The following is a 27,786-nucleotide window of genomic DNA, read 5'->3' on the forward strand; positions in this document are numbered from 1 at the left end:
AGCTCTAGGAGGTGATCAGGCAAAATGTAAACGGGGGCACTTGGCTCCAAGCATCAATTTGTTTGACATCAATTGACTGACACTAAAACTCAACTAGGCCATCACAAGAGAATTTCCTTACCGGGATGTTTGTCTGGGAAGCTCTGTTGCGAACCCACCAGATTCCTGATCATGAACCGAGCAAAAGAAAGCAGGCACACACATCCATCTACCTTCTTTCTCATGCTTTACTTCCACACCCGATGCTCCATTTCTGGAGCAACTCTCCCCGGTCCTTTCCAGATAGCCAGACACACGAGGGAACCTCAAACAGGCAAAAGACCCTTGGGCTACCAGGAGATACCACTTTTTAGTTCACAGTTACATGAAAATGAAAATATATGTATAAAAAACCCAAATAACACAGACACAAAAAATCCATTTACGTCTGGTGAATTCTCAGGGTTCAAAATATTAGGGTTCATTATCTTCCCTGCATGATAGAACAGAGGCATGAACACTAAGGACAAGGTGGCAGAATCGTCCTAATAGTCTTGGCCAGTGGCAACAGCTGTTTCCTATCTTCCAAAGTGGTTTCAGATCTTCTCTAGTTTCCTTACGTAAATGCAGTGAGCCAGTCAGTTGTGACTGTGCACTGGTTATGGCGCCTTTCCCAGGCCGACAGGGCTTCAGATTCCCTCTCACAACCCAGATGAAGGATGCGCTGAAACACTACGTGGGGAAGTGATGGGTTTCGCCAGGCCTTAATCATGCTTTACTGAATTCTCCAGTACTCCAGTCTACATTGTTCCTGCAGTAGGCATGGAAGGTACAAAGTTGACAGTAGCCAGACCACAGGAAAGCTAAAGACAAGCATATCCAGATGGGGGGGGGTGGTGGTACACCCCAGGAGGCTTTCGATCAGGCCCGCTTTTGTAGCAGTGTTTGGCACTTGGTGTCATTCTGAGAACAGGGAAGGGAGCAGCTTGCCAAAATCCTTGTGCAGTAGCCTCAAGGACTTGTCCTTTATCACTCTCCCCCTTGTCTCCAGCATCTAAGTGAAGAGGTGACTTAGTGGGAACCTGAAGCTGGCCCATCAGTGTGCGGCAAATCTCTCAGGACACAGAATTCCTGTCTTAAGATTAGGGCTGTGTGCTTTACGGCTGGAGCCCAGGGAGGACAGACCCCTTTAGGTCGGTCCCTTATCAGACCCAAGAACTTACTTATCCTTGGTCACAAAGAAGTTGAGGCTGGTAAGTAGTCTTCAGGATTTAGAACAGCCTAGGTTTCCCAAAACATAATAGCAAAAATTTCTTAGAGTCCCAAATCTCCTACTTCACACCATGATGTAGAGGTAGGAGCATGCTTGTGAAAGAGAAGCCTCGACTGCGGAGAGCGGACGAGTTCCGGAAGAGGTGACATATGGTATGGGCAGGTCAAAGAGATGCCTCAGAACAGGTCTCCTAGGGTTAACCACAGAGTCCATCCCATCCCAGCTGAGGGCTGAACAATGTTCTCCACACACGGCACATAGCTAGGTCTTTCTCGTATGGGTTCTCTGGTGCCTGATTAGGTGATACCCTCTACTGAAGCTCTTCCCACAGGTAGTACAAGTGAAAGGCTTTTCTCCAGTGTGTGTTCGTTGATGTCTGACGAGATGATCCCTCCTGCTAAAGCTTTTACCACATTCATCACACCGGCAGTTCCTCACAGAGGCATGACCTTTCTGGTGCTTGGCAAATGCTGCACTATTGTTGAAGGAGCGCCCACATTCACTGCAGAGAAAGAGCTCCTCAGTCACGTGTGTCTTCCGATGTGTCAGAAACTGTTTCTGGTCACTGAAGTCCTCTCCACAGTCCGTACATGAGTAGGGCTTGCCTGTAGCATGGGTTCTTTGGTGTGTGGTTAACACAGATTTCTGACTGAAGCTTTTGCCACAAGTAGTACAGAAGAAAGGTTTTTCCCCTGTGTGTGTCCTCTGGTGCCTGACCAGGTCTGAAGTCCAACGGAAATGTTTTCCACAGTCATCACAGCTATACGGTTTTTCTACACGGGCATTACCCCCCGACTGGGTCAGAGGGGCATCCACATTCTTCCGGTTTGGAGGATGTTTATGAGGAGGGTTTGTCTTATGGACTTTCTGGTGCCTGGCAAGATGTGAGCTCCGTGTATAACTTTTCCCACACTCCATACACTTATAGGGCTTTTCTCCTGTGTGAGTTCTCAAGTGTCTAATAAGATGAGAATTGCATGTGAAGCTTTTTCCACATAGAGGGCAGTGATGTTGCCTCGCTACCTGGGGGTGACCAGGAGTAGTTTCCCTAGTTTTTGTGGAATTATTAACTTGAGAAATATTTGTGCCAAATCTCCTTTCATTAAGTCTACTTGTATTACCCTCAAAGACTATCTCCCAATCTGGAGTCTGGTGAGTTTCTGGGTCTACCAAAATAGACCTGTGTGGATCTTCTTGCTCAACACTTCCTTCCCCATCTTCACTCAGGTCTCCTAGAGAAGGGGCAAGAACAGAAAGGAGAAGCTATGATAACAAACCTTTTATACCACGAGAGAATTTTTAATGGTTTTTCTAATAAATAACAGGGAGAGGGAGGGTGTAGAAGAGGCTAATGACAGACAGGTCTGTCTTTCAGAGAAAGGCATTAATTAGTAAGAAGAACCAATGAGTGGGTATGGGGTATGGCCATTGCAGTGGGTGAGGCAGGATTGAGAGTTCAGTCCCTGGGCTAAAAAGTGAGACCATCACAAAAAGTGGAGGATAAAATAATGAAAGGGAACCAACGAGAAAGGGCCGAGGAGAAAAGAGGCACACTGACTAGAGGGGGCTGTCCAATGCGGTGTCAGAGCTGTCTGCTGCTCCTTACCTGTATAGGTAAAACTCAGGATTTCTGTTTCTGCAGGCTCCTGAGATTCGTGGACATCTGGGACCTGAGGCTCTTCTTCTCTAATCTGGGAGGTATCGTCCAGTCTGGGAATTGGAAATGCTGCTCAAGAGATGAGAAAAAAGGACATCATGATTGGTTCAATACTTCCCCAAGTTAAAAGCAGATTTTTATGGACTGGTAGGTGGTAGAGCAAAAAGGTAAATTAACTGGTCAGCTATTACTAGTCTTTAGCTTGGCACCTCTACGTGCTGCCCATCTTCTACATTTCTTGTGCCTTAGTAACTATTAAATGTGAGCCTTGCTCCTTCCCTCTTGTTGAGGAATGCAGATTATCTTTGCTGTCACTGCTTCAAAACTCATGTTTACTTCAAAAGTTAAATATTAAAGCTAAAAAAACTAACAGTATTCTCCCATTAATTTTCCCAAGCACCTTTATTTCTTCCTTTCAGTTGGAAGGATATCATCTTCTTCAGCTAACTGGTCTTTAATCTCATTGTGCGGTAGGCATGCATAAGTGAAAATTTAGTTCATGTGGTCCAGGTCTTTGCCTCCCCATACTCCAATATAAAAAATATGTTTGTGGCTAGAATGCCCTGAAATACATGCAACTCCTTACACAGAGAAACTACAATTCCACAATCTTCTTCCAAGACATATTCTCCATAGAATTCTTTTTGTGTTGGATCCAGATCACTCCACTGATCCTGTGAGAAGCACAGAGCCACATCCTTGAATGTGACCAGTCCCTGAAATGACACAAGGATCCAATCAGGATGTGATGCTTCAGGTAGCCTACTGTGTTTTGGGTAGAGTACACCCAAAGATTAAGGGAATGCTAGCAGGCAGAAAGGTTTCCTCTGGGGAGCCTGCTTCCCACTGCTGCTGCTTTTGAACCTTCAGCACTCGAGGAAAGCATCGACGCTGTTTCTGCTCTCCAACCCACAGTGTTTCCTTAGGTCAGACTTCATTCTTCTTCAGGGTATTGTTTAAATCTAACACAGATCTTAAATCATTCAACTCCCTATCTGGTATTTCAGTGGGGGGTCTCTATGAAAAATCATCGTTTCTAGGAATCTTTCCCAAACTACTCCATCTATTTTCATCTACAGTCAGAACAAGGAAGACATGAAAGAATTCTATCCCCTTTTCTCAGCCACATAATTTCAGATCAAGAAAGGATCCGAAGCTATCAAGGGGGATAGCTCCTAAATATCACAGCAGTCATGTTAGCCATTCTTACAAATGATAAACAATAATCCCACTTAGTACATTTCAGTAGTACCTTTGGCACATAAAGAGACTATGAAGACTGGAGTTGAAAACATCTCTTTAATTTGACACAGTTTCTTTTCCTATCCCGCGTACCCACAGAACTGAAGACTTAGTACACTCTTAAGTGTGCACATTTGTATCCCCAATTTGTTCAGCATATGGCTAACACCCAACAAATCTTCAAATATGTATTTTGAACTGGGGTTTACCTGAGAGAGGGCAGTGAGAAGAGCAACCATCCCTGGGTCTCCAGACCCTTGTTCTGCAGGAAGGTCTGGATCCTGGGACACTGGAACCTCTAAGGGAAAAAAAGGAGACAGAGGTCAGCAGCATCCGACAGTGAACTTAAAAAGTGGCCTTTGGCCTTAATTTCTCTGTTAAGAGAATCGAGAAACTGGTCTAAGGTCAATTATCCTATCCATCATCACCTACAACCTCATCAGAAAGCTAGGAGCACTCACGAATATCACTATTTAAATGTGGCCCCATATTGAGGCAGGTTCTAGCTGGCTCTTTCTATTCTCAGCATCATGATTCTGGGCTTTATTTCCATTAAGGATTTTCCAGCTTGTGTGATACAGGAGAACCCCATCCCTCCATTTCCACTTCACTTTGCCCAAATCTCCGCTTCTTGCTGTGGTCTCTTCCTACCACTTTCCTGCAGAGGCTGGCGCTCCCCGTCACGCTGCAAGCTCTCTTGTTCCGATGTCCCCAGATCTGTTCTTCTGAGGGCTTCCTCAGGGGGCTGCTCAGGGGTCAAGGTCTGTGTTGGATCTTGTTGCTCACTGGAGGACTCTGGCTCCACTTCTAGGGGTGGTGTCTCTTCTGACAGGACTTCCTGGCCCTGAACATGGACGGTTACCTGGGAAAAATTTTAACTTCCAGTCACCATGGAGTCAGGAGTAAATTGTCATCAGGGGTTATTTTAGGAGAACACTCCCGGAGGGAATCAGATGAGGAAGGGAAATTCAATAGGCATGTGAACAACTGGTTATCTTCGCAAAGACAAGACAGGACACAATGGAACTATTTTATTTTTCTACTCTTAAACTTTATTTCAGCCATCTGGGGTCCCGAGGTTTCCATCTTTCCTTATTTCAGGTCTTTCATTGTTTGCTTCCCCAGATTACCATCCTAGCAAAGGGATTTTGGGATTCAGAGTCTAGGTGAACTTCAAGGAAGTCTAATAGTTGCTTTCTGAGGACCCCACAGTTCTACATACAAAGAAATCAAAAAATCCAACTTCAGTGGCACAGGAAGGTGATCCAATCCCTAGAAACCACACTCACACACACATATATCCCAGCCCTGATGGGGCTCATGCATCTATACACAACCCAGACAGAACCAGGAAAATTTAAAAGATAATTTACGGGGTCCTCACACTCTCCCTGCATCTAGTCTTTCAGGAAACAGCCCCCTCCACATCACACAGATCAGGACTCCCCCTCCTCACCCACCGCCTTGGTCTCCTGGGTCGTTTCTGCAAACCCTCCACCAGCGTCACGGCCTCCTCGCCACTCTCTGGCCGCTGGCCGCGCACCCAGCTCTGCAGTTCTCCAGGCAGGACGGTGAGGAACTGCTCCAGCACGAGCAGCTCGAGGATCTGCTCCTTTGTCCTCCTCTCTGGCCTCAGCCATTGATGACAAAGCTCTCGAAGTCTGATGAGGGCTTCTCTAGGGCTGGATGCTTCCTGGTAGCGAAAGCGTCGGAAGTTCTGGTGAGAGGTCTCCAGCACAGGGTCATCCCCCTGCAAGGCAGACTCTGGCCCGCAGGTGAAATCATCCTCCAGCTTTACCATCATGACTCCTTCTTCTTCCCAAACGTCTTGGTCCTCTGGTTCCAAGGCAGTAGCCATTTCCTGGCTCTTGAGTGTTATCACACCATTTAGGCCTCACATTGGCATTAATGCATTTCAGTCTGGGTACCTCAAGGGGTTCCGCCCAAGGGATCTAGGATAGAGAAGTAAAGATGAAAGAGGATGATGCCTGCAGTTATGCAGAGACAACAGTTCTGACTTTGTGATTCTCTGCACACTTCTTAAATAATTCCCCTCTCCAGTCTCCATAACTGTATTTTGCAATGAAATCCACGTAACCTAGTGGATTTGCCTACCTAAGGTACCTGATTGTCTGATAAAAACCTAGGAAGATCACCCTCTTAGGCAAGGCTCCTAGGTCTGAGGATTAGAGGGTACATTGCTATACCCTTAACACTGTAGTTCTACTTCCTAATGTCTTTCTTCCACTTCCTTCCTGCTGAATTCTTTAGTCTGACTCCATCACTTCCTGTCAGACTATACCCAGCACATTCTGAGATCCCCATTGTTGTGGACTATTATTTTAACTAGGCAAAGATGTATTACATTTGTTTATGCTGCAAAAATGTTTCTTTAACCGTGTAAAACTGGCTTACTTTTGTTTCTGCTGCATTTGCTGAATGACGTAAGGATGTGTTTAATTATGTAGAGATGGGTTGCATCTGCTTCACCTTGCCTACCTAAGGTACCTGATTGTCTGATAAAAAGCAGAACAGCCAATAGCTATGCAGGAGAAAGGATAGGCATGGCTGGCAGGGAGAGAGAATAAATAGGAGGAGAAATCTACACCGGATTTCTCCAGAGGGAAGGAGAGAAGAAAGACAAGAAAGAGAGAGACATGCCCGGTGCAAGAAGCCAGGTAGCCATCAGCCAGAAGCAGTGAAAGTAAGATACACAGAAACAAGGTAAAAAGGTAAGATAAAGGGCAAAAGGTAGATAAAGAGAAACAGGTTAATTTAGTTAAAAGAGCTAGCCAGAAATGAGCCCAAGCTAGGTCAGCCCAAACAAACCAAAAGCCCCAAAAAGCTAACAGTAAGCCTCTGTGTCCGGATTTGGAGCTGGCTGGTTGGTTGGTAACCTAAAAGAAAAAGGCTGGTGCATCTCATAGTTCTTAAATGGCTGGGAGAAAAATGCTCATAATGCCTACTAACCAATGCCCCAGTGGCCATGGTTTGTTTCACAGCACATAACATGTATATCATGAGACACCGGCAGGGTAGGCGCAGCTTATGCAAGACTGCATCACACATAATATTAACCTCTGTAAAATGGGAATTCTTGGAGTTTTAAGAACTCCAAGAAAGAGCAGTGAGGAAAGACACTAACATGAGCAGCACTCCAAAACCCTGCCTTTATATTGCTAAAACATCTTTAATCGATTAACTTATTGATCCTCAAATTCACTAAGGACACTCATTTACTCTAGTCTTGCTTGCAAACTTACCTTCTAAGTGCCTTGGCAGGGACCAATTGTTAAGAAAATACTCAATTTAGTAATCCTTGGATTCAACTTTGATTCTTTCTCATTGTTTAAAATTTGTTAAACCAACCCTACCTCTTAAGCTTCTAAATGCTTACTCCTCTTCTTCCTGCTGCTTCTATGCGGTCCTTACCACCTTGCCTGAACTACAGCCATGATTTCCTATGTGTGTTCCCTGCAGTACTCAGTCATGAGTAAAATACAGCAAGATAAAATAAAATACAGTAAAATACAGCAAAATACAGAAAATATCTATTTTCCAAAAGACATTCTGATTCAATGTATCTAGACAGTTATGCCTTTAGAAATGCTACTTGCTATCCTATTGCGATCCCTGGTTGGGTAAAATCAAGGGAAGTAAGGGAAGTTAAGAGTGCCTAAATTTGCCTTCTATCATTTAGCAGGTACGGGACAGGAGTGTGTACCAGTGGGAAGTTTTCTCTGCCAAATGACTTTTCTCATCAATAGAATGGAAATGATAGTATTTTCTATTAGTGTAAATTTGAGATTAAATGTCTTACTGTTCGTTATATTCAGAAGGGAAACTATTCACTTTCTAAAGTATACTTCCAATGATATGACTCAGTATGATAAAAAGTACTGTTTATAATGTTAGTAAGATCACCTCAAGCCTGTGCAGGGCATGCAAAGTTCTTTACAGTGTATCTTACCCATTCTCTGTACCACCTGCTATAGTGACTGCACCGATGGCCAACGGCATGAGCTTGTAGGCCTCCCTGCATTTTGAAGACTGTACCTATTGCACACACTCCCCACTCCCTCCTCTTTACTGCTACAAGGTGCGTGACTATTTCTTACAAGTTTTTCCTTCTCATTTCCTTGCTTTGATGATCTAACTGGTCCTCATCTTGATTATCTAAACTGCCTCTGGAGTTGCTATCTTCACGTCACCATTCTTTAGCAGGTACGTCTATTTGCGGCCTGTGGGCCACACGTTTCCCAGGATAGCTGAATACAGTCAATACATTTGTAGATGACATTATTTTGCAACATCAAAAGTTTGGAACCTTGATCTACACTGTTACCAATGTTAGCTGTCACAGTGAATCTGGTCACGTTCTTCCCCTAGTAAAGATTCTCAATCATTCGTGCTTTTTTCCTTATGTGAACAAGCTTCTTTAAGCACACCACACTGTATCTGGTCTTAGTCTTGTTATTCCCTTTGCTATTCTGTACAGCCATTCCCACCATTCCTCAAGTGGATGCACATAATATTTACAAGTGTTCCATGCATTTTAGCCTTTTAATATGCACTGTTAAAATTCCTTCCCAGGAGAAATATAGGCAATAGCTACCCCTTGTCCTAAGTTCCTAACAAGAAACAGAGGCATGGTTTCACCAACTTTCACTCTGGGGAATGAGTGTTTATTACAGAGAACAGGTGAGGGGTTACTTACAGAGGTGTAGTCATCACTGCGCCAGAGACACACTTAGAGAACTTGACCTAGCAGGGATGTAAGGCTTCCCTAATAGCTGCACAGATGGAGGCCCTGCTCTAGGCTTCTCCAGTGTTTGTATTCTGACCCCTCCCCCAAGAAATGTGCAGAGTTGCCAGCTGGTAAGGAGTAGTTGGATTGGTGGGGGAAGAACTATAAACAAGCTGGAATCATTTGTAAGCAGGCACAGCTGAATGCTCCAAGATGGCAGTTGGTTGGCTTGGAGGAAAATCGCACACTATTCTTCCTACCTGCGACATTTAGTTAGGATAAACTTTACTTATCTTTTAAGACATAGCTTAGGTCTTGGTGTCTTCTGAGATGTTTCCTTGGGTCCTTTTCTCTCTACCCTTACACATGGTTAGAAATTGCCTAAGTGGGTCAAAAGCAATCTGCTCCATCACTGTCACTATTACATAACAACTGTTTATTTTCTTTGTTAGGAACTGTGAGTTTTCCTCTCTGAAGCCTCTTAAAAGGAACACTACAAATGCACTTATAATGAATCTCTACTCTCATGTCTTCCTCTTGCTATAGCAGCCAACCTCAGCCTTTCTGTAGCTGTACTCATATTTTCCTAATTCACCGAGTCTAGTTAATTCTAACAAAATGGACTTCAAACTCACCATGTCTTCACCTGCATTAAATTCTCTAGTTGAGCATGACAACCTACCATATTTGAATGGCTACAGTCTCAACCCCGGAAAAGCACTGGCCTATGTCAAGTACTGTGTGCTGAGTGAACCACTTGAGTTCAAGCTTTACAACTGTTTTTGGCTCTGTCCTCCAAACAAGAATGTTATCCATCCAAGAGACTCTTTATTTGTCAATCACTTTGTTCTGCACTGCAGTTACCTGCAACCAACCCTCAAAGTTATCATCTGATTCTCATCAATTGCTCCTGGACTGCTGCTGTATTTAAAAAACCTATGGCCAGAGATTACATGGTTCCCATATTTCTTTTAATCCAAGTTACTTCATTAAATTGTCCTTGATCATTTGCAATATCGTTTCTATGTTTTTGATAGTTCTATAATGCTGGGGAGTATTATTTTAAGGTGTGTTACTTTTTTATGCTGTGGAACATCTGCTTAATGGTGTGAAGATGTACTGCTCGTTTAACCTGCATGTTTAGCTCTGTGAAGCTGTGATTTTTTGCCTGTCTAAAACACCTGATGGTCCTCATAAAGAGCTGGATGGCCAATAGTGAGATAAGAGCAAGGATAAGTAGGGCTGATAGTCATAGAGTATAAACAGAAAAATAACCGGGGAGGAGGAGCAAGAGAACAGGGAGAGGAAGACATCAGGGGCCAGTCACCCAGCCACCCATGGAGTAAGAGTGAAGTAAGACATAGAAATAAGAAAAGGAAAAAGCCCAGAGGCCAAGGATAGATGGGATAATTTAAATTAAGAAAAGCTGGCAAGGAACAAGCCAAGGCTTGGCATTCATAACTAAGAATAAATCTCCGTGTGTGACTTATCTGGGAGCTGAGTGGTGGGCCCCCCAAAAGAGGGTAAAGAGTAAAAAACAACACTATAATCCCTTTTAAATCTGTGTGCTAATGTGGCCATGCCACAGTGCACATCTGGAGGTCAGAGGACAACTTGCAGAAGTTGGTTCTGTGTCTACCAAGTGGCTTCTATGGATCAGGTCACTAAGTTTGGCAGCAAGCTCTTTACCTGTTAAACCATCTTGCCCAGTTCTATCATTCCTATGTCATCTTGTGCTAAGTTTCTCTACTTCTAGGTAGTTTGCATTTTTGTTTTTAATTTTATGCTCATCTTTAGTAAAGTATTTTTTTTTTGGTAGAATTAAAAATAGGCAGAATTTCATTTGTTTCTAGCTCACCACTAATGGTTTTAGAAATTCTGAATTGGTTTTAACATTAACTTTTCATGGTATTCCTGAAAAGTAGTTTTAGTATGTTATCGGAACCTCAAGTGGTTTATTTAAAAAAAAAATAAAGATTTTGAGCTGGGAGGGTGGTGCATGCCTTTAATCCCAGCACTTGGCAGGCAGAGGCAGGCAAATTTCTGCAAGTTCAAGGCCAGCCTGGTCTACAAGAACTGGTTCCAGGACAGGCTTCAAAGCAACACAGAAATCCTTCAAAAAAGAAAAAAAAAAAGATTTTGATTTAATATTTGTCTAGGTACCCAAAGAGGCCATAAGATGTTGGATTCCCTGGAGCTGGAGTTACAGGTGATTGGGAGCTGCCTGACATGGGTACTGGGAACAGAACTTCAGTCTGTGAGAACAGCATGTGTCCTTAACAAACCCTGAGTCACCTCTCCAGTCCTCCAAGTGATCTTTGTGTCACCAGAGGATCTCTCTGGAAGGTAAGGTTCTTCAAGACTTGGCTAGCCTCTGTGGGCCTCTCTTTTCTACCATGAGTGCCACTTCCATGACAGCCATTGCTCAAATTACTACTTTGTATCTCCTACTTCCTTTTAACAGGAATTTCTAAGCTTCTCTCTGAAATACCTTACTAAGCCTTCACTTGCCTAACTCCACTCTTCCTTCCAATCTGTTTTCTGAGTTCCTCTTAACTAACCCCTCCCAGGTGGTGAGTAACAAAACCTATGCCTCTCCATTTCACAGTACCCACTGTGTTGTAAAAATTGTTCCTCTGGTGGCAAAATAACTCATGGAACTATATAGGGTTTGAAGCGGGGGCATGTTGTACTCTGCTCAAAGTCTGGCAAACAGTAAGTGTGTGCTTCATAATTAATGAGGGCATATGACATTTCCTGAGTTTCTCTCATTGGGAAGGATAGTTACCGTGTCATATTAATTATTATTTACTCAAATGTCCCGCAAAATTTGAATAAAGACAAATTTACTGTTTATTGTAAGTAAATAGGACATTCTCAGTGGTTTTCAGTGTGATGGAATAACCTTCAGGTCACTTTGGGGCATAATTCAAATACACATTACATAAAACTGGGCATTCGGAAAAAGCATTTTTCTTTGATATTTCAATCAGCCTTAGTAAGCACAATCCAGACATTAAATAATTTAATGTAATGTCAATATTATTTACCCAGATAAAGCTTTCCAATATGTGTCCCTAACATTCACTCCTGTAAAGCAGATACACAGAGCTGCTACACAAGGTAGCCTAACTTAATACAAACAGCTCCATTACTTAACAATCTGAGAACCAACGTTCAGCGAGGTAAACTAGGAATTCCCTTGGTCTTCAGGGAGCATCAGGCATAAGATTCCATACAATGTATGTCCTGCCTGAAGGGATCCTGCTTTGAGTGGCTTTACTCCCCAAGGAATAAAGAATCTAGCCATGCAGCCATGCCACATAAATCCTGCTGGGGTTTTTAAATGATCCACAGTTGATACTTCTGCTGCTTGTTTTGCATTTATTTTAGCAGGCTTAAAAAGCAAGATGGAGGGAAAGTGGTCAGCAATAGTGGGAATGAAGAGGGGAAGGAGATGCGAATGGAATAGGCATGGCAATTGAGTAAAGCTATAGATCAGGTACCTTGCAATTTGTTGGCCTTCCAATTCCATTACCTTACTTGGGTGTCTTTGGAAGAATTCCACAGCAAGATCAAACCTTGGCATCAAACCTGGTGGCTCAATAGCAAATCCCTGGAGCCTGGGCAGCTTGCCTCTCTACCCAATGCTCACTCCCTATTACCAGTGTCCCCATAGCAACCATCCTGAAGTGGGCAATTTCTCTTGGGCACCTCAGGGTAGAGTTTATAACTAGGTTGGGAGTAGTAAATAATTTGGTTAGAAGAATCACTAAGACAAACGTCTGCAAAGATTCTTCAGAGGAAGGGACAAGTCACACGCCCCCTCCCCTCCCCCAGCTCCTACTGCAAGGGTTTCTTTGTTACACATGACCCTGCCTTCCTCAAGCCTGCCCTATTGTCTGCTAGGTCCTTGGCCCAGGAACAGTTTCCTGGTCCTGCACTAAGGCTATCCACCCAGAGGGGTGAGTGTCTGCCTGTCAGGCAGGCCTGAAGGTCCCCTCAAGGGAGTGCGGGCACCTTCAGCCTGTGCCGAAGGGTCTTCTGTGTTCTTCTCAACCCTGCCCTGCCCCCACGTTCACCCTTTTGTCTGTGGTGTCCTTGGGCTACCAGGCATCCCTGTTTCAGTGCTGAGGAGTTCCATCCGGATGGGTTCTTGGCTCAGAACAGCGTCCTGCTCCTGCACCCAGGCTATCCACCCAGAGGGGACTATTAGGCATCCCTGTTTCAGTGCTGAAGAGTTTCATCCAGACAGGAACAGTTCTTGTCCTGCACTGAGGAGATCCACACAGAGTCAGTCACAGCAAAGACTGGACCAAGACACCAAGAGTCTCCTGGCTCCATCTGAAGGAAGAGATGGGCAGGCGCCAATGCAAGAATTCCTCCAACAACCTGAAAGGCAACATGACACCACCAGAATTCAGGGATCCTGAAACAAGAAGAATTGAACACCCTAGTAGAGGCCTCTTTCTTCCATGAGAGCCTGCTCCCTGCCCTGCCGAGCCCTGCCCAATGGGATGGAAATAAAACCCTGTGTTTTTTGTTGTTTTGTTTTCAAAAAAGAAAAAGAAATAGAAATCAACTTTAAACAGAACTGTATGAAAATAATAGAGGACCTTAAACAGGAGGTGACAAACTGCCATAAACAATTAGAGATTACAAACAAAAAGGTAGAGGAAATGAATAAATCTCTCAAAGATACCCAAGGGGGGAAAAAAACAAGAAAAAGCAATCAAACAGGTAAGGGAAAAATTTCAAGACTTGAAAAATGAAATGGAGGTAATGAAGAAAACCCAAACCAAGGGAAGGCTGGATATGGAAATTTTGGGTAAACAAACAGTAACTACAGAGACAAGTATTACCAACAGAAGAGCTAGAAGAAAGAATATCAGACAGTGTAGATACTATAGAGGAAATAAACTCACTGATTAAAGAACAAAACAAACCCAACAAATTCTTAACACAAAACATCCAGGAAATCTGGGACACCGTGAAAAGACCAAACCCAAGAATAATAGGGGTAGAAGAAGGAGAAGAATTACAGCTCAAAGGCCCAGAAAATATATTCAACAATATTATAGAAGAAAACTTTCCCAACCTAAAGAAGGATACTCCTATGAAGGTGCAAGAAGTATACAGAACACCAAATAGACTGGATCAAAAGAAAGAATTCCCATGCCATGTAATAATCAAAACAAAAAACATACTGAATAAAGAACAGATATTAAGAGCTGCAAAGGAAAAAGGTCAAGTAACATATAAAGGGAAACCTATCAGAATTACACCTGACTTCTCAATGGAAACCATGAAAGCCAGAAGGTCTTAGATAGATGTGCTGTAGACACCAAGAGAACAGGGATGCAAACCCAGACTACTATACCCAGCAAAGCTTGCATTCACCATCGATGGAGAAAACAAGATATTCCAGGACAAAAACAGATTTAAATAATATGTTGCCACAAACCCAGCCTTACAGAAAATACTAGAAGGAAAATCACAAACCAAGGAAGTCAACAACACCAATAATAAGACAAGCATCTGACAACACTCCACCAGCACAACTCAAAGAAGGGAAACACACAAACATTACCACTAAAAAAAATAACTGGAGTTAACAACCACTGGTCATTAATATCACTTAATATCAATGGACTCAATTCACCTATAAATAGGCACAGGTTAAGAGAATGGATATGAAATCAAGATCCAACATTCTGCTGTTTACAAGAAACACACTTCAAACTCAAAGACAAACACTACCTCAGAGTAAAGGGATGGGAAAAGGTTTTCCAATCAAATGGACCAAAGAAACAAGTGGGGGTGGCTATACTAATATCTAACAAGATGGATTTCAAACTAAAATCAATCAGAAGAGATTGTATACTCATAACAGGAACAATTCATCAGGAGGAAGTCTCTATCCTGAATATCTACATCCCTAATATAAAAGCACCCACATATGTAAAAGAAACATTACTAGAACTCAAAGCATACAACAAATCCCACACTCTAATAGTAGGAGATTTCAACACTCTGCTCTCACTAATGGACAGGTCAACCAGACAGAAACTTAACAGAGAAATAAGAGAACTATCAGATGTAATGAACCAAATGACCTTAACAGACATCTATAGAACATTGCACCCAAACAGAAAAGAATATACCTTCTTCTCAGCATCACATGGAACCTTCTCAAAAATTGATCACATAATTAGTAACAAACATCCATAGATACAAATAAATTGTAGTAACCACCTGTGTACTATCGGATCACCATGGAATAAAGTTAGAATTAATCAACAATTCTAACCCCAGAAAGCCTACAAATTCATGGAGATTGAACATTCAATTACTGAACCACCTCTGGATCAAGTAAGAAATAAAGAAAGAAATTAAAATCTTCCTTGAATTCAGTGAAAATAAACATCATACCCAAACCTATGGGACACTATGAAGGCAGTGCTAAGAAGAAAGTTCATAGCACTAAGTGCCCACATAAAGAAAATGGAGAAAGCACACATTAGAGAGTTAACAGCACAGCTGAAAGCTCTAGAAAAAAAAAGAAACAGACTCACCCAGGAGGAGTAGAAGACAGGAAATAATCAAACTGTGGGCTGAAATCAACAAAATAGAAAAACAGAAAACAATCCAAAGAATCAATGAAACAAAAAGCTGGTTCCTGGAGAAAATCAACAATATTGACAAACCGCTATCCAAACTAATCAAACAGAAGAGAGAGAACACGCAAATTAGTAAGATCAGAAATGAAAAGGGGGATATAATCACAGACACAGAGGAAATTCAGAGAATCATTAGATCTTACTACAAAAGCTTGTATGCCACAAAATTTGAAACTGTGAAAGAAACAGACACTTTTTTTTTTTAAAAAAAGATAAGTATCATATACCAAAATTAAATCAAGACCAGGTGAACAGTTTAAATAGACCTGTAAGTCGCGAGGAATTAGAAGCTGTCATCAGAAACCTCCCTACCAAAAAAAGCCCTAGACCATATGGTTTCAATGCAGAATTCTACCAGAACTTCCAAGAAGAGCTAATACCTATACTCCTTAATGTGTTTTACAAAATAGAAACAGAAGAGTCATTGCCAAACTCCTTTTATGAAGCTACAGTCACCCTGATACCAAAACCATACAAAGACATAACCAAGAAAGAGGATTACAGACCAATCTCATTCATGAACATTGATGCAAAAATTCTCAATAAAATACTAGAAAACCGAATCTAAGAACACATCCAAAAAATTATACACTATGATCAAGTAGGCTTCATCCCAGAGAGGCAGGGTTGGTTCAACATACGAAAATCTATCAATGTAATCCATCATATAAATAAACTGAAGGAAAAAAGAAACATATGATCATTTCATTAGATGCTGAAAAAGCATTTGACAAAATTCAACACCCCTTTATGATAAAGGTCTTGGAGAGACTAGGGATACAAGGTACATTCCTAAATATAATAAAAACAATATACAGCAAGCCGACAGCTAACATTAAATTAAATGGAGAGAAACTCAAAGCCATCCCACTAAAATCAGGAACAAGACAAGGCTGTCCACTATTTCCATACCTCTTCAATATAGTGCTTGAAGTTCTAGCAATAGCAATAAGACAGCATAAGGAGATCAAGGGGATTCAAATAGGAAAGGAAGACATCAAACTTACGTTATTTGCAGATGATATGATAGTACACATAAGCAACCCCAAAAACTCTACCAAAGAACTCCTACAGCTCAACATCGTTAGTAACACCTTTAGTAACATGGCAGGATACAAGATCAGCGCCAAAAAATCAGTTGCCCTCCTATACACAAAGGATAAAGAAGCAGAGAGGGAAATCAGAGAAACATCACCTTTCATGATAGCCACAAATAGCATAAAATATCTTGGGGTAACTCTAACCAAGGAAGTGAAAGATCTACTTGACAATAACTTTAGGTCTTTGAAGAAAAATTGAAGAGGATACCAGAAAATGGAAGGATCTCCCTTGCTCTTGGATTGGGAGAATCAACATAGTAAAAATAGCAATTCTACCAAAAGCAATTTATAGATTCAATGCAATCCCCATCAAAAGCCTAACGAAATTCTTCACAGACCTTAAGAGAACAATAATCAACTTTATATGGAAACACAAAAAACCCAGGATAGCCAAAACAATCCTATACAATAAAGGAACTTCTGGAGTATTACCACCCCTGACTTCAAACTCTATTACAGAGCTACAGTAATGAAAACAGCTTGGTATTGACATAAAAAAAGAAAAGTAGACCAATGGAATCGAATAAAAGACCTGGATTTTAACCCACAAAACTATGAACACCTGATTTTCGACAAAGGAGCTAAAAGTATACAATGGAAGAAAGAAAGCATCTTCAACAAATGGTGCTGGCACAACTGGATGTCAACCTGTAGAAGAATGAAAATAGATCCCTATCTATCACAATGCACAAAATTCAAGTCCAAATGGATTAAAGACCTCAACATCAGTCTGAACACACTGAACCTGATAGAAGAGAAAGTGGGAAGTACTCTACAACACATGGGCACAGGAGACCACTTCCTACATATAACCCCAGTAGCACAGACAATAAGGACAACATTGAATAAATGGGACCTCCTAAAACTGAGAAGCTTTTGTAAAGTAAAGGACACTGTCACTAAGACAAAAAGGCAACCTACTTACTGGGAGAAGATCTTCACCAACCCCACAACAGACAAAGGTCTGATTTCCAAAATAAATAAAGAACTCAAGAAACTAGACTTTAAAATGCTAATTAACCCAATTAAAAAATGGGGCACTGAACTGAACAGAGAATTCTCAACAGAACAAGTTCAAATGGCCAAAAGACACTAAGGTCATGTTCAAACTCCTTAGCAATCAGGGAAATGAAAATCAAAACAACTTTGAGATATCATCTTACACCTGTCAGAATGGCTAAAATCAAAAACACCAATGAGAGCCTTTGCTGGAGAGGATGTACAATAAGGTGTACACTCATCCATTGCTGGTGGGAATGCAAATTTGTGCAACCACTTTTGTAAATCAATTTCTCAGGAAATTCGGGATCAACCTACCCCAGGATCCAGCAATACCACTCTTGGGAATATACCCAAGAGATGCCCTATCATACGACAAAAACATTTGTTCAACTATGTTCATAACAGCTTTATTTGTAACAGCCAGAACTTGTAAACAACCTAGATGCCCCTCAATGGAAGAATGGATTAAGAAAGTGTGGAATTTGTATGCATTAGAGTACTACTCAGCGGTAAAAAACAATGACATCTTGACTTTTGCATGCAAATGGATGGAAATAGCAAACACTTTCCTGAGTGAGGTAACCCAGACCCAAAAAGATGAATATGGTATGTACTCACTCATAAGTGGATTCTAGCCATAAATAAAGGACATTGAGCCTATCATTTGTGATCCTAGAGAAGCTAAATAAAAAGGTGAACCCAAAGAAAAACATATAGTTATCCTCCTGGATATTGGAAGAAGACAAGATTGCCAGGCAAAAATTGGGAACTTGGGGGTGGAGTGAGGGTAAGGGGAGATGGGGTGGAAAAAGTGAGAAGGCGAGGATGGGGAGAGCTTGGGGGAATGTGAGGGTTGGGATGGAGGAAGGGTGGATATGGGAGCAGGGAAGTATATATCTTAATTTAGGGAACCATTTTAGGGTTGGCAAGAGACTTGACTCTAGGGGTGTTCCCAGGTGTCCATGGAGCTAGATCCTTGGGCAGCTGAGGAGAGGGTGCCTGAAATGATATACTGATGAATATCTTGCATATCACCATAGAACCTTCATCTGGCGATGGATGAAGCTAGAGACAGAGACCCACATTGGAGCACTGGGGTCCAAATGGGGAGCAGAACGAGGGAGAACATGAGCAAGGAAGTCAGGACCATGAGGGGTGCGTCCACCCACTGAGACGGTGGGGCTGATCTAATGGGAGCTCACCAAGGCTAACTGGACTGGGACTGATGGAGCATGTGATCAAACCAGGCTCTCTGAACATGCAGGACAAGGAGGACTGACGGAGAAGCCAAGGACAATGGCACTGGGTTTTGATCCTACTGCATGTACTGGCTTTGTGGGAGCCTAGTCTGTTTGGATGCTCACCTTTCTAGACCTGGATGGAGGGGGGAGGACCTTGGACTTCCCACAGGGCAAGGAACACTGACTGCTCTTTGGGCTGGAGAGGGAGGGGAAGGGGATAAGTGAAGGGGGAAGGAAATGGGAGGAGGTGGAAATTTTTAATTAAAAATCAATCAATAAATGAATAATAATAAAAAGGGACAAGTCTCATGACCTAGCCTTTTGAATATGCATTGCTAGTATACATAAAGGATGATTAGAAGAGGAGGTATGGGGAAACTAAGACCTCCCTACTATTCCTGGAGTGGCTTTCTTTGTCCCTTACCTGAAGTGTCACATTCAGTTGTCTTGAGCATAGAACATTAAAAAATATTCAATTTTGTAGCCTAAAAGATATTGTTTCTTGCTACAGGAAGAGATACTCATTACCTAAGGAGGGAATGAAAGAAGGCTTAGGATTTCTACAAAACTCAGGAAGCTGCGTTGTCACGCTCATCAAATCTAGTCCCCCAGGTTATATAAGCAGTAAGCAACTGCTGTGGACAGCAGACTCTGTGGTGGCACTGCCTTCAAGTTAAGCAGGGTGATCCAGGGCAAGTTTTCATCAACTGTCACCCATGCTGGGGCGGGTCTTTTCTGTGACGTAGGTGCCTTTGATTCACCCATGCCCCTGTAAGTAACTCTCCTGATCACCACACTAAACTCGGATGGAATTATTTCTTTTTGGTCTGTCACTGATACTTCATTTGGGGATGAAAGACCCTTTGGTCACATCTCCCCAGCAAAAGGCATGCAAGTGAGCAGGGTCTGAAATAATCAAAGATGAATTGGGAAGGAGCAGCTGCAGAGTCACTAACATGTTACTGCATGCAACTAAGACTGTTCTGAGACCAGAACATCCACAGAAGCAATTCTAATGTATGTGCCCACCTTTTGCCTTTTGCATGGGAGATCCTCCCTCCCTGAGACAGAGTACACAGAACCTGAAGCAGTATGAGGAAGACAGTCTCTGAAGTAGAGCTCATATAGGCCATTAGGGCCATTTGGTTACCATTGGCTCAGATCTTTCTTGAGGAGTAGCAGGAACTGAAAAACAGTAGAGAAAGCATTACTGGAGGAACTGGTCATGTGATAAGTGGTGGCAGCTACCCAGCTCACTGGACTAGAAAAGGCTGCCCGAGGAAAGTTAAGATGCTGACTCAGGAGGGATCTTGGAACTCGTAAGGGGTTTTAGTCGCTTTGCTAAGTCCATGGTAGGGCATGATCTTTATTGGGCAGAAGAGGTTCTGGTGGATTTGAATACTCACAACAGAATGTATACTGGGTGTTTAAAATGCTAATAGAAGTGAGATCAGAAAAGCATATAAGGGAGTCTTTCTTGGTTACTGAAAGGCAGGTGTGGCAAGACTTAGGATGAGCTGGAGTTCTCAGGAGGGGATTGATAAAAGACCAAATGTGCTTTTTTGAGATTTTCAAAAGTTTTAAAGCCTGAACAGCTCCATAAACTGGTGAAACAAGAGCAGGATGAGAAAAATTACAAGAGAGAAGACTGAGGTTTTCCCGGAGGCAGCTGTGCTCAGGAGTATGCTCTGGAGTTGCTCTGAAGAAGGGCATGCTGGGGTTATACACATAGACTACTGCTGCCATCAGCCGCTAACATGGAAGGTATACTGAGGTCACTCAGCCCAGGCCCTTTTAACAACCATGTGTGGCTGATGGAGAGGGATGACAATGACATTTATCAAAAGCTTATTAGAATCAGAGATGGCTCTAGTGGCAAGTGCATTATGAAAGATAGGGACCCACTTGCCCTTGGCCAAACTAGCCCATCAGTACAAGCTGGTCACATAGGACCCAGTGAGGGAATGCAAAGCAGGCCTTCAGCATGGAGCTATGGGTCTTCAGTCTTGGGGAATGGTTATGATTAAAGAATGTGGAAGAAGGCAGTGACTCCCATCCACACAAGTGTACCTAACATTGCTCTTTTAATAAAGCCAAATGGTTCAAATGTTAGGCTCTTTCTATGCTGTATTGGGTCTCAATAAGAGCTTTCTCTTAGCTGCCTAGAACCAACTGTCATTTACTTGGAATGGATGGTAAGCCTTCAAAGACCTGCCTTCACTGTAAAAAGGTCTCATCCTATGTTAACCAACTGAGTGTCTTTGCAGACTTAGAAGAGAATCTGCAAGAGCAGTAAAAACAGCAGTTAAAGTGTCTGCTGGAAGTCATCCTGAGTGGGCACTCCCAGGAGTCATAAGGTTGCTGAGTGTTAAAGAGTTGGTTACCTGTGAGCTATTGGCCAAGGAGACCTGAGTTCTCCCCTCACCTCCTACCCCTGCCATACAAGCTATTGCCTCTGCTGTTGGTTTCACATTAAAACTAAATGGTAAGACTCTATTACTCAAGACATTGCATGCTTTGATTTAGGGGACATGAGAAATCAATCTGGGACTGGGCTGGGAGCTTCTTACCTACTGGACAGTTTCCATAGTGCCGGAAAGTGATGTGCAGTCTACTGTGGGAGAAATGTCACCAGCGGTCCTGTCCAGTTATGAATTCTATGTACTACACTATGAACATGCTAGGAATGACATGCCAGCTGTCACAATAAAGGCACAACTGCTACATGTGCAATCAAATTAGCTGCTTTCGGCTTAGATTTAAAGCCTGCTCTGCAGGACTGACATCTGCTTTTGTTAAGCCAAAGCAAATACTTGTGGCTAGGGAGGTCAGGAGGGCTGGGGTGAAGAAACTACCACTGCTTCTGTTTTAACATGTGGTGTGAAGTACCTAACTGCCTTTGAGACAGCTGTTTACACTCACAGATTACTGCTGTCAGCAGCCTCTAATATGGAAGGAAAGGCTGCTCCCCCCAGCAGAGGCTGATACCATCTGTCAAGCTGCTGAGAATAAGTGGGCTGATATTAGGGCACTATGGCCCTCATGCTCATGCAGAAATGGAAGAAAATAATCAGTCATCTCTTACCTATTCAAAGGCTTAGGAAACATTTTGGAAGACAGAGTGGAAAGAACATCAAGTGTCCCAGGAAGAAGTGAATGCAGCACAACTATTTCCTCCCAAATGAGATATCCCCTTTTGGAGAGGTGGCGGAGTGTGCTTCATAAGCCTCACGAAGCTAATGCAACTTAGGCTCTGGAAGCTCATTGATTCAGGAAGCTCATTCAATTACAAGATTCATGAGGCCCCTCTCCAAGATGATACAAATAGGAAGCAACTGCTGGTGAAGACTCTGTTGGAGCCACTTTCAGACTGAGCAGGAAACTACCAGTTGTCCATTCTGGGATGAACTTTTTGGTGATACAGGTACCACTGTGCCTACGAGTAAGCCCTTACTCAAGTTGTTACTAATGAACTTAATAGTTGACCAAATTATATGGGTAGAAGACTTTCTTTGATCTGTCATTCTATCTTATCTGGCGTGGATAATGTTCACACCTCTCCAGGAAAAGTCGCATAAATGACAAATGGAGAGCCATAATCCGGGACTGTGAATACAACTGCTTCCTGGAGCTTACTAGGGCCTTTTGGCTGTTTTAGAATTAAAACAATTAATTTAAACTTTTAACTGTTCTCTTCTAATGCTCCTGCTCTACAAAATTAAGGAACATAACAATACGGTTCTTCCACTCACCAAATTCTCACTCTTGTTTCAACTGTTCTATATACAGATGCACTTCTCATGTAATGGCAAAATGACTTTGGAATCTTGGGTATGTATCTCTATTCTCTTAAGCCACATGACACTATTTCTCTTACCTTTCAGCCTTATCCTTGAAATGTGGTTAACACTGCCTATCTCCCATGCTTATTTTATGGAGCAAATGAGGTAATTAAAAAAAAAAAGTCTCTTGGCATAGAATTCAGTACAGGGTAGGTGCTCGATATGGCTCATTACTTTGTGTTTCAAGCTCTTTTAAATCCTTTTTGAGAAGTCAATATTTAAATAATAAGCAAATGTTCCATTTTATTTACTCATAATTATAAAAGAAAAATTAGATCACTCAGGGAAAGGGTTGGTCTGTTTACTGTCTTACCACAAGTGAAGTGCTCAACTAAACCCCCAAAGCAAACAGTCCTTGATCTGGAGGCACCATAAACTGCTGAACACAGATGGGATAGACCCTTGATGATAGGGTCTTTAGCTGAAGGTGAAACCAGCAAGACTTCTACTTACCAGAAGCAAAGACCCTTCCCCTTCTGCAGTTGGCAGGAGGCAATCTGATTCAGTGAGTATAGCTCAAGTCCTGTGAAAGTTCAACCCAGAGCAAAGAAAATGAAAGTAATACATTCCCTGGCTTCTGGCATTCAAATCAGTGTGCTTTGAACCATGCGGAAAAACTGGTTTGATTTTGGTGGTGTTGGGATGGAATCCAGAACTCTGTATGTTAGGCAACTGCTCTACCACTGAGCAACAGCTCTATTTGAAAACTGTGGGGTTTTTGTTTTTGGTTCTTTTCCTTCATAAAAGTCATATTTAAGTACCAAGAAAATATTAGCTTAAAGTTTATTACAACAGACTTTAAGAAACAGAATGAGGAATAGAAAAGGAGAAGACAGGAAGAAATGAGAGAAAAGGTCAATTAAGTAATGGTTGGTACAGAAAGGTCAGTATGGGCAGAGGTTTAATTATCTTCTACCCTGAAATTTGACTGCCTTTATAGTCATCAATAAGGTTTAAGCTGCATGTAAAAATGTCACTGAGAATAAGGTAAATTGAAAATATAAAAACCATAGCAAAAAGTCTCTAATAAAATGTTGCTCTGTTATCACACATACAGATGTCGGTAGCAATGATAAAACAGTTCTTCCTTGAGGGACAGAAGACTTAATTCTACACCCTGTTCTACCTTGTAAAGTTATGGCACCCTGGACCAGTTATGTCAGCCCACTTTGAAGGAGATGATTTTTCTGTCTCCATGCAAAGTGGAGCATCCTTTGAGAAGTTAACCAGATTTTATAATAATCAAGAGGGGCTTCAGAGGAACAAAGGCAAGTGCTTTGTTCATTGCTTGGTTCACAATGGAGCAGTGACGGATAAAGAAAGAGGTTTACCCAAGAAGTAAGATAGGCTGGATTTAAATACATATTTTAAGAGACCAGAATTGTGTATCTGGCCACTATGAGCACATTCGTTAACTTTCAACATGACGTGAAGCTTCTTACATTTAATGAATAGCACCAAGAATTAGTTATTTACTTAAATAACGTGGGTCAATCATCACATACAAATTGAAGATAAAATACCACAAATTAATCTGAAGCTGAAAGAGTAAGGGACATCAAACTTGACACCCACCCAGAAGAAAACATCATTTATTATTTGGCAGCCAAAGTTAAGCAGACACAATAAATTCCCACAACAAGCACAGTCAATGACAATCTCACATTGGGAAACTATCACCTAATGGAACAGAATAACTAACAAGAATGCAGCCTGATCCCAGGGGTGGATGTGGGTAACTCAAGACAAGTTACTTTCTATGTCTGTTCAGTTAATACATCCTGGCTACCAGCTACTCTGTGCCAGGTCATTTCCTTCTGGCTTGATTGGAGGCTTTCTTGCATATATGTGATGATAAAGGTTGTAAGCTCTATGGTTTGGCCAACAGCAGTCTGAGACGGCTGAAGAAAACCCAGCAGTCATTCTTGGGTTTTCCTTGGTGAGCTGGGTCCCCTAAGCAAGGATATGTTCCTGAGCCTCTCCCCTTCCCAGGTAGTTTATATAGAAAAAAAGCTCAATAAATACATGTCCCAACTGAAACGAGTGGGTGCCAGGGCTTCTTGGTAATAAATCCTTTATGGGGAACAGCTGTAGGATTTGATATTAAGTATTCCAAAGTCTTAAAATCTATTCTGTTTACTTTTCAATAGAGACGTACTGTATTAATATTAATAAAAAGAAACTTTGAGGGGAGAAATGCAGAGTTGATTCTATCCATGAACATACACCGAGCCTCGATTTCATATCCCATACTATTCCAGGTGCTGAAAAGAAAGGGGAGAAACAAAAGGCTCTGACCTTGAACTCAAAAGGCAAACAGGAAAAAGCAGGGACTTCAGCAATATTAGGAATTCACAGCAAAAACCTGGAATGTGTGTGTGATCTGAGTGGGAAGCTCTTTATCAGGGGAATTAAGCTGGCCTAAGCCTTTACTTCCAGCACTTGGAGGCAGATACAGACAGACCTCTCTGAGTTCCAAGCCAGCCTAGTGTATAAAGTGAGTTCCAGGACAGCCAGGGATACAAAGAGACACCTTGTCTCAAAAACCCAAAATCAAAACCAAAACAATATTAGGAAGCGAAAGACAAAACAAACAAAACCCTCATCAGTATTTCATTTTAACTTGCTCTAATGGATGATTAGCATTTGGCTTTCTGTCTTTAAGTCATTTGATTTCACAAATCACTTAGATGTGAATGGCAAGATCTCCCACCAAAGATGAGTCAACACTACTGGTATCTGCAAGCCTTTGTCTTCAAACCTCTGTAAGGTGGCTGCCATGAGCTCTGGAAAATCACAGTGGCTCTTTAAGAGATTAATCCAGACCACACAGCACCACTCTGGCCTCACGTGCAAGATTCTGGGCATGAAGGCCCAGCATTTTGTGTTTAATAAGCATTTCATGTGTGCTAAACTCGATACCCACTACATGGCTAAAGGAAGTAAGTTTGAGGTTCTATGCAGAAAGACAACAGAAGCAGAGAATCTCGAAGTGTTTTACGTCTGTGTCAAGTTGCATAGTCACCTGTATATTCTGTAAGGACAAGACTCCCTCAACGTGACACAAATCTTGTGGTGCCCTTGAAATGACTGTCTCCTGCAATTATACAGAGTGCAAAAGGGCATGCACATGGGGGTGAGAGGAGGAACCATCAGTGTCTGGTGGTCCTTGGAAGAAAAGTGTCCCACTTCCCTCCAACTCCGTCCACCTGTCTAAATTAGGCAGCAACAGCAGAAAGTTACTCAAGACAGATGGCACAAAGGAACCACTACACTGTTGCTTGCTTCTCCCAACCAGCCTTCCACGGTCACCCTGACACCTCTTTGAAGTAGTTTTCTGGATCAAGGTCCACGGTGCTGTTTGGAAGAAAAGCTGCAGAGAGAAGCTTTGTGACTGCCGTGTAGCACGCGCCCCTGGCTTTCGCCTACAGAGCGTGGGCAGAGAACAAACAGTATTTCTAAAGGTAGTCTCTCAGCAAACCCTGATGTGGTACCAGGCAGTTAGTTCAGGATCAGCTGGGCACATATGCCTTCCTCTGGGGAAGTTCAGCACGGAAAACAGACAGCCTCGGCTCAGGGGGAAGAAAGTGTGTGCGGGGACCAGTACAGCCACGGTATATAAACTAGCAAACTTTTCAGTCGATAAAGACAAGTCCCGCAGCTGGTGCGGTGAGGTGAAGTCCCCGCCACTCCCCTGCCCGAACTGGCTGTCAGAGGTTCGAAGAGGAAAGCTGCGATGCAGAGGGTAGCCTTAGGCTACAGGGAAGTTAGGAGAGTCTGTCATTAAGACAGGTGAGAGCCACAAGCTAGATGACTCCGTTGCCAGGCACGATCACAGGTGATAAGATCGCCTGTGAAGGGGGCGGGGTTCGCCGGGAAGGAGGGAAGGGAAAGCCTGCCTGCCGAGAGGGTTCTTGAGCAGTGTGAGAGGCAGGATGAAACGACCACCGATGAGGGAGAAGATCGGTGTCAAGGGGCTTTGACCACTCCCCACTGGGTTCTGGGGCACCGGGAGCAGTTGGCATGGATGCAATCCGAGGGGCACAGTGCGTGTCCGCAGGCCCCGGGAAGCAGAGGAAAGAGGTGGCTGGGCAGCGAAGCAGCCCGGAGCGCCACCGGACTACGGAGGTCCCGGCTCCAGCCGCGGGGAGGTGACAGGGCCACAACGCCCAGGCCACGGGGATCCCGCCGCCGCCCCTTCCCTAGGCAGCCGCTGTCCCCCGGCACCGGGGGGGCGGGGTCTACAGCCCCTCCCCACGCTCCCGCCCCGCCCGGCCCTCACTCCCCGCCCGCTGCGGTGCCCGTTCGCCGGCCAGGTCCCCGACACTCACGTCTCCCGCGGCTCCAGCAGCTCCTCCCCTGCCCGGTGCTCCCCCACCCACTCCCGGCCGAAAGAGCGGAGCGGGATCCGAGTCGCGCGGGGTCCAGCGGGTCGGAACACGTGGGGCCTCCGCGCCCGGAACCGGAAGCGACCGCAAGCCCCGCCTCCGGGCCGTGCTGAAGCCAGTCTAGGTTGTGGGAGGTTTGGACGGCTCCTTGTGGGGGCTCGCTGTGTTCTGTAGGTTGAGCCCCACGCGGGAAAAGCCTGTCCTGGACCGCTGCTCCCAGTCCCAGTCTCTGTTGCCACAAATCAGTCAACTCCCTGGGTCTGGGATTCTTTGCCTACTTCGTACAGGGTTTTGTTTTCATCTTTCATGTTGGTTTTGCTATCTACACCTCCACGAGAGACTCCTCCTCCTTCCCACGCAGTTGTCTTTTCTCACAAGCATAAAGAATAGAAAAGAAAGGGCTTGAATGCTGGCTCTTGCATGCACAGACAGTTGTTGCAGCCCCGCAGACACATCCGCTAGTCAACGTTGTCCGTTTTGTGAAAAGGGCAGGCTAACACCGTTGGTCTTAGAACTAAAAACTGGAACGTGGTTGCAAGCTCGGCGAGAAGACAGTGTGGTGGTATTCTCTGTTTGCCTTAGTGTGTTATATTGGTGCCTCTTTCTTTTATGAGTTGTTCACAATACACAATATC

The 27,786-nt window shown here is 43.2% G+C and overlaps 1 protein-coding gene and 1 long non-coding RNA gene across 11 annotated transcripts in view; one reads left to right on the forward strand and one right to left on the reverse strand.

Annotated features, from left to right (window-relative positions):
* LOC126495923 (uncharacterized) overlaps positions 1-11,183 on the forward strand; it is a 49,857-nt gene extending 38,674 nt beyond the window's left edge. Inside the window, exons 5-6 of the long non-coding RNA XR_007590254.1 lie at positions 2,895-3,056; positions 11,058-11,183. This is a non-coding gene — a long non-coding RNA (uncharacterized lncRNA). The remainder of the gene's footprint in view (positions 1-2,894; positions 3,057-11,057) is intronic.
* On the reverse strand, positions 1-27,218 carry Znf202 (zinc finger protein 202). Of its 10 annotated transcripts, none has more exons than XM_050133500.1 (8): positions 27,095-27,190; positions 12,981-13,290; positions 5,608-6,103; positions 4,803-5,013; positions 4,361-4,449; positions 3,496-3,625; positions 2,859-2,978; positions 1-2,484 (listed from the first exon to the last, which is right to left on the reverse strand). In XM_050133500.1, the coding sequence occupies exons 3-8, from the start codon at positions 6,007-6,009 to the stop codon at positions 1,514-1,516; spliced, it is 1,923 nt and encodes a 640-aa protein (XP_049989457.1). In that variant the 5' UTR covers positions 6,010-6,103; positions 12,981-13,290; positions 27,095-27,190; the 3' UTR covers positions 1-1,513. The 10 variants fall into 10 exon arrangements, with proteins under 10 accessions (XP_049989457.1, XP_049989460.1, XP_049989461.1 ...); XM_050133503.1 differs by lacking the exon at positions 12,981-13,290 and adding an exon at positions 23,217-23,286 and having other exon boundaries at positions 27,095-27,157; XM_050133504.1 differs by lacking the exons at positions 12,981-13,290; positions 27,095-27,190 and adding exons at positions 19,346-19,449; positions 19,951-21,136.
* Positions 27,219-27,786: the final 568 nt, after the last annotated feature.

Source organism: Alexandromys fortis, unplaced genomic scaffold, assembly GCF_014885135.2.
Source record: "Alexandromys fortis isolate MF-2015 unplaced genomic scaffold, M_Fortis_MF-2015_v1.1 scaffold_231, whole genome shotgun sequence".
Lineage (NCBI taxonomy): Eukaryota > Metazoa > Chordata > Mammalia > Rodentia > Cricetidae > Alexandromys > Alexandromys fortis.

Excerpts from the sequence above, each read along its gene's own strand:
- Znf202 (XM_050133499.1), bottom strand. The coding sequence starts at position 6,009 with ATGGCTACTGCCTTGGAACCAGAGGACCAAGACGTTTGGGAAGAAGAA. Across the intron at positions 5,014-5,607 it reads CCAGGAGACCAAGGCGGTGG|GTAACCGTCCATGTTCAGGG; the intron begins GTGAGGAGGGGG and ends AATTTTTCCCAG. Across the intron at positions 2,979-3,495 it reads TGGAATTGTAGTTTCTCTGT|CATTTCCAATTCCCAGACTG; the intron begins GTAAGGAGTTGC and ends TCTCTTGAGCAG.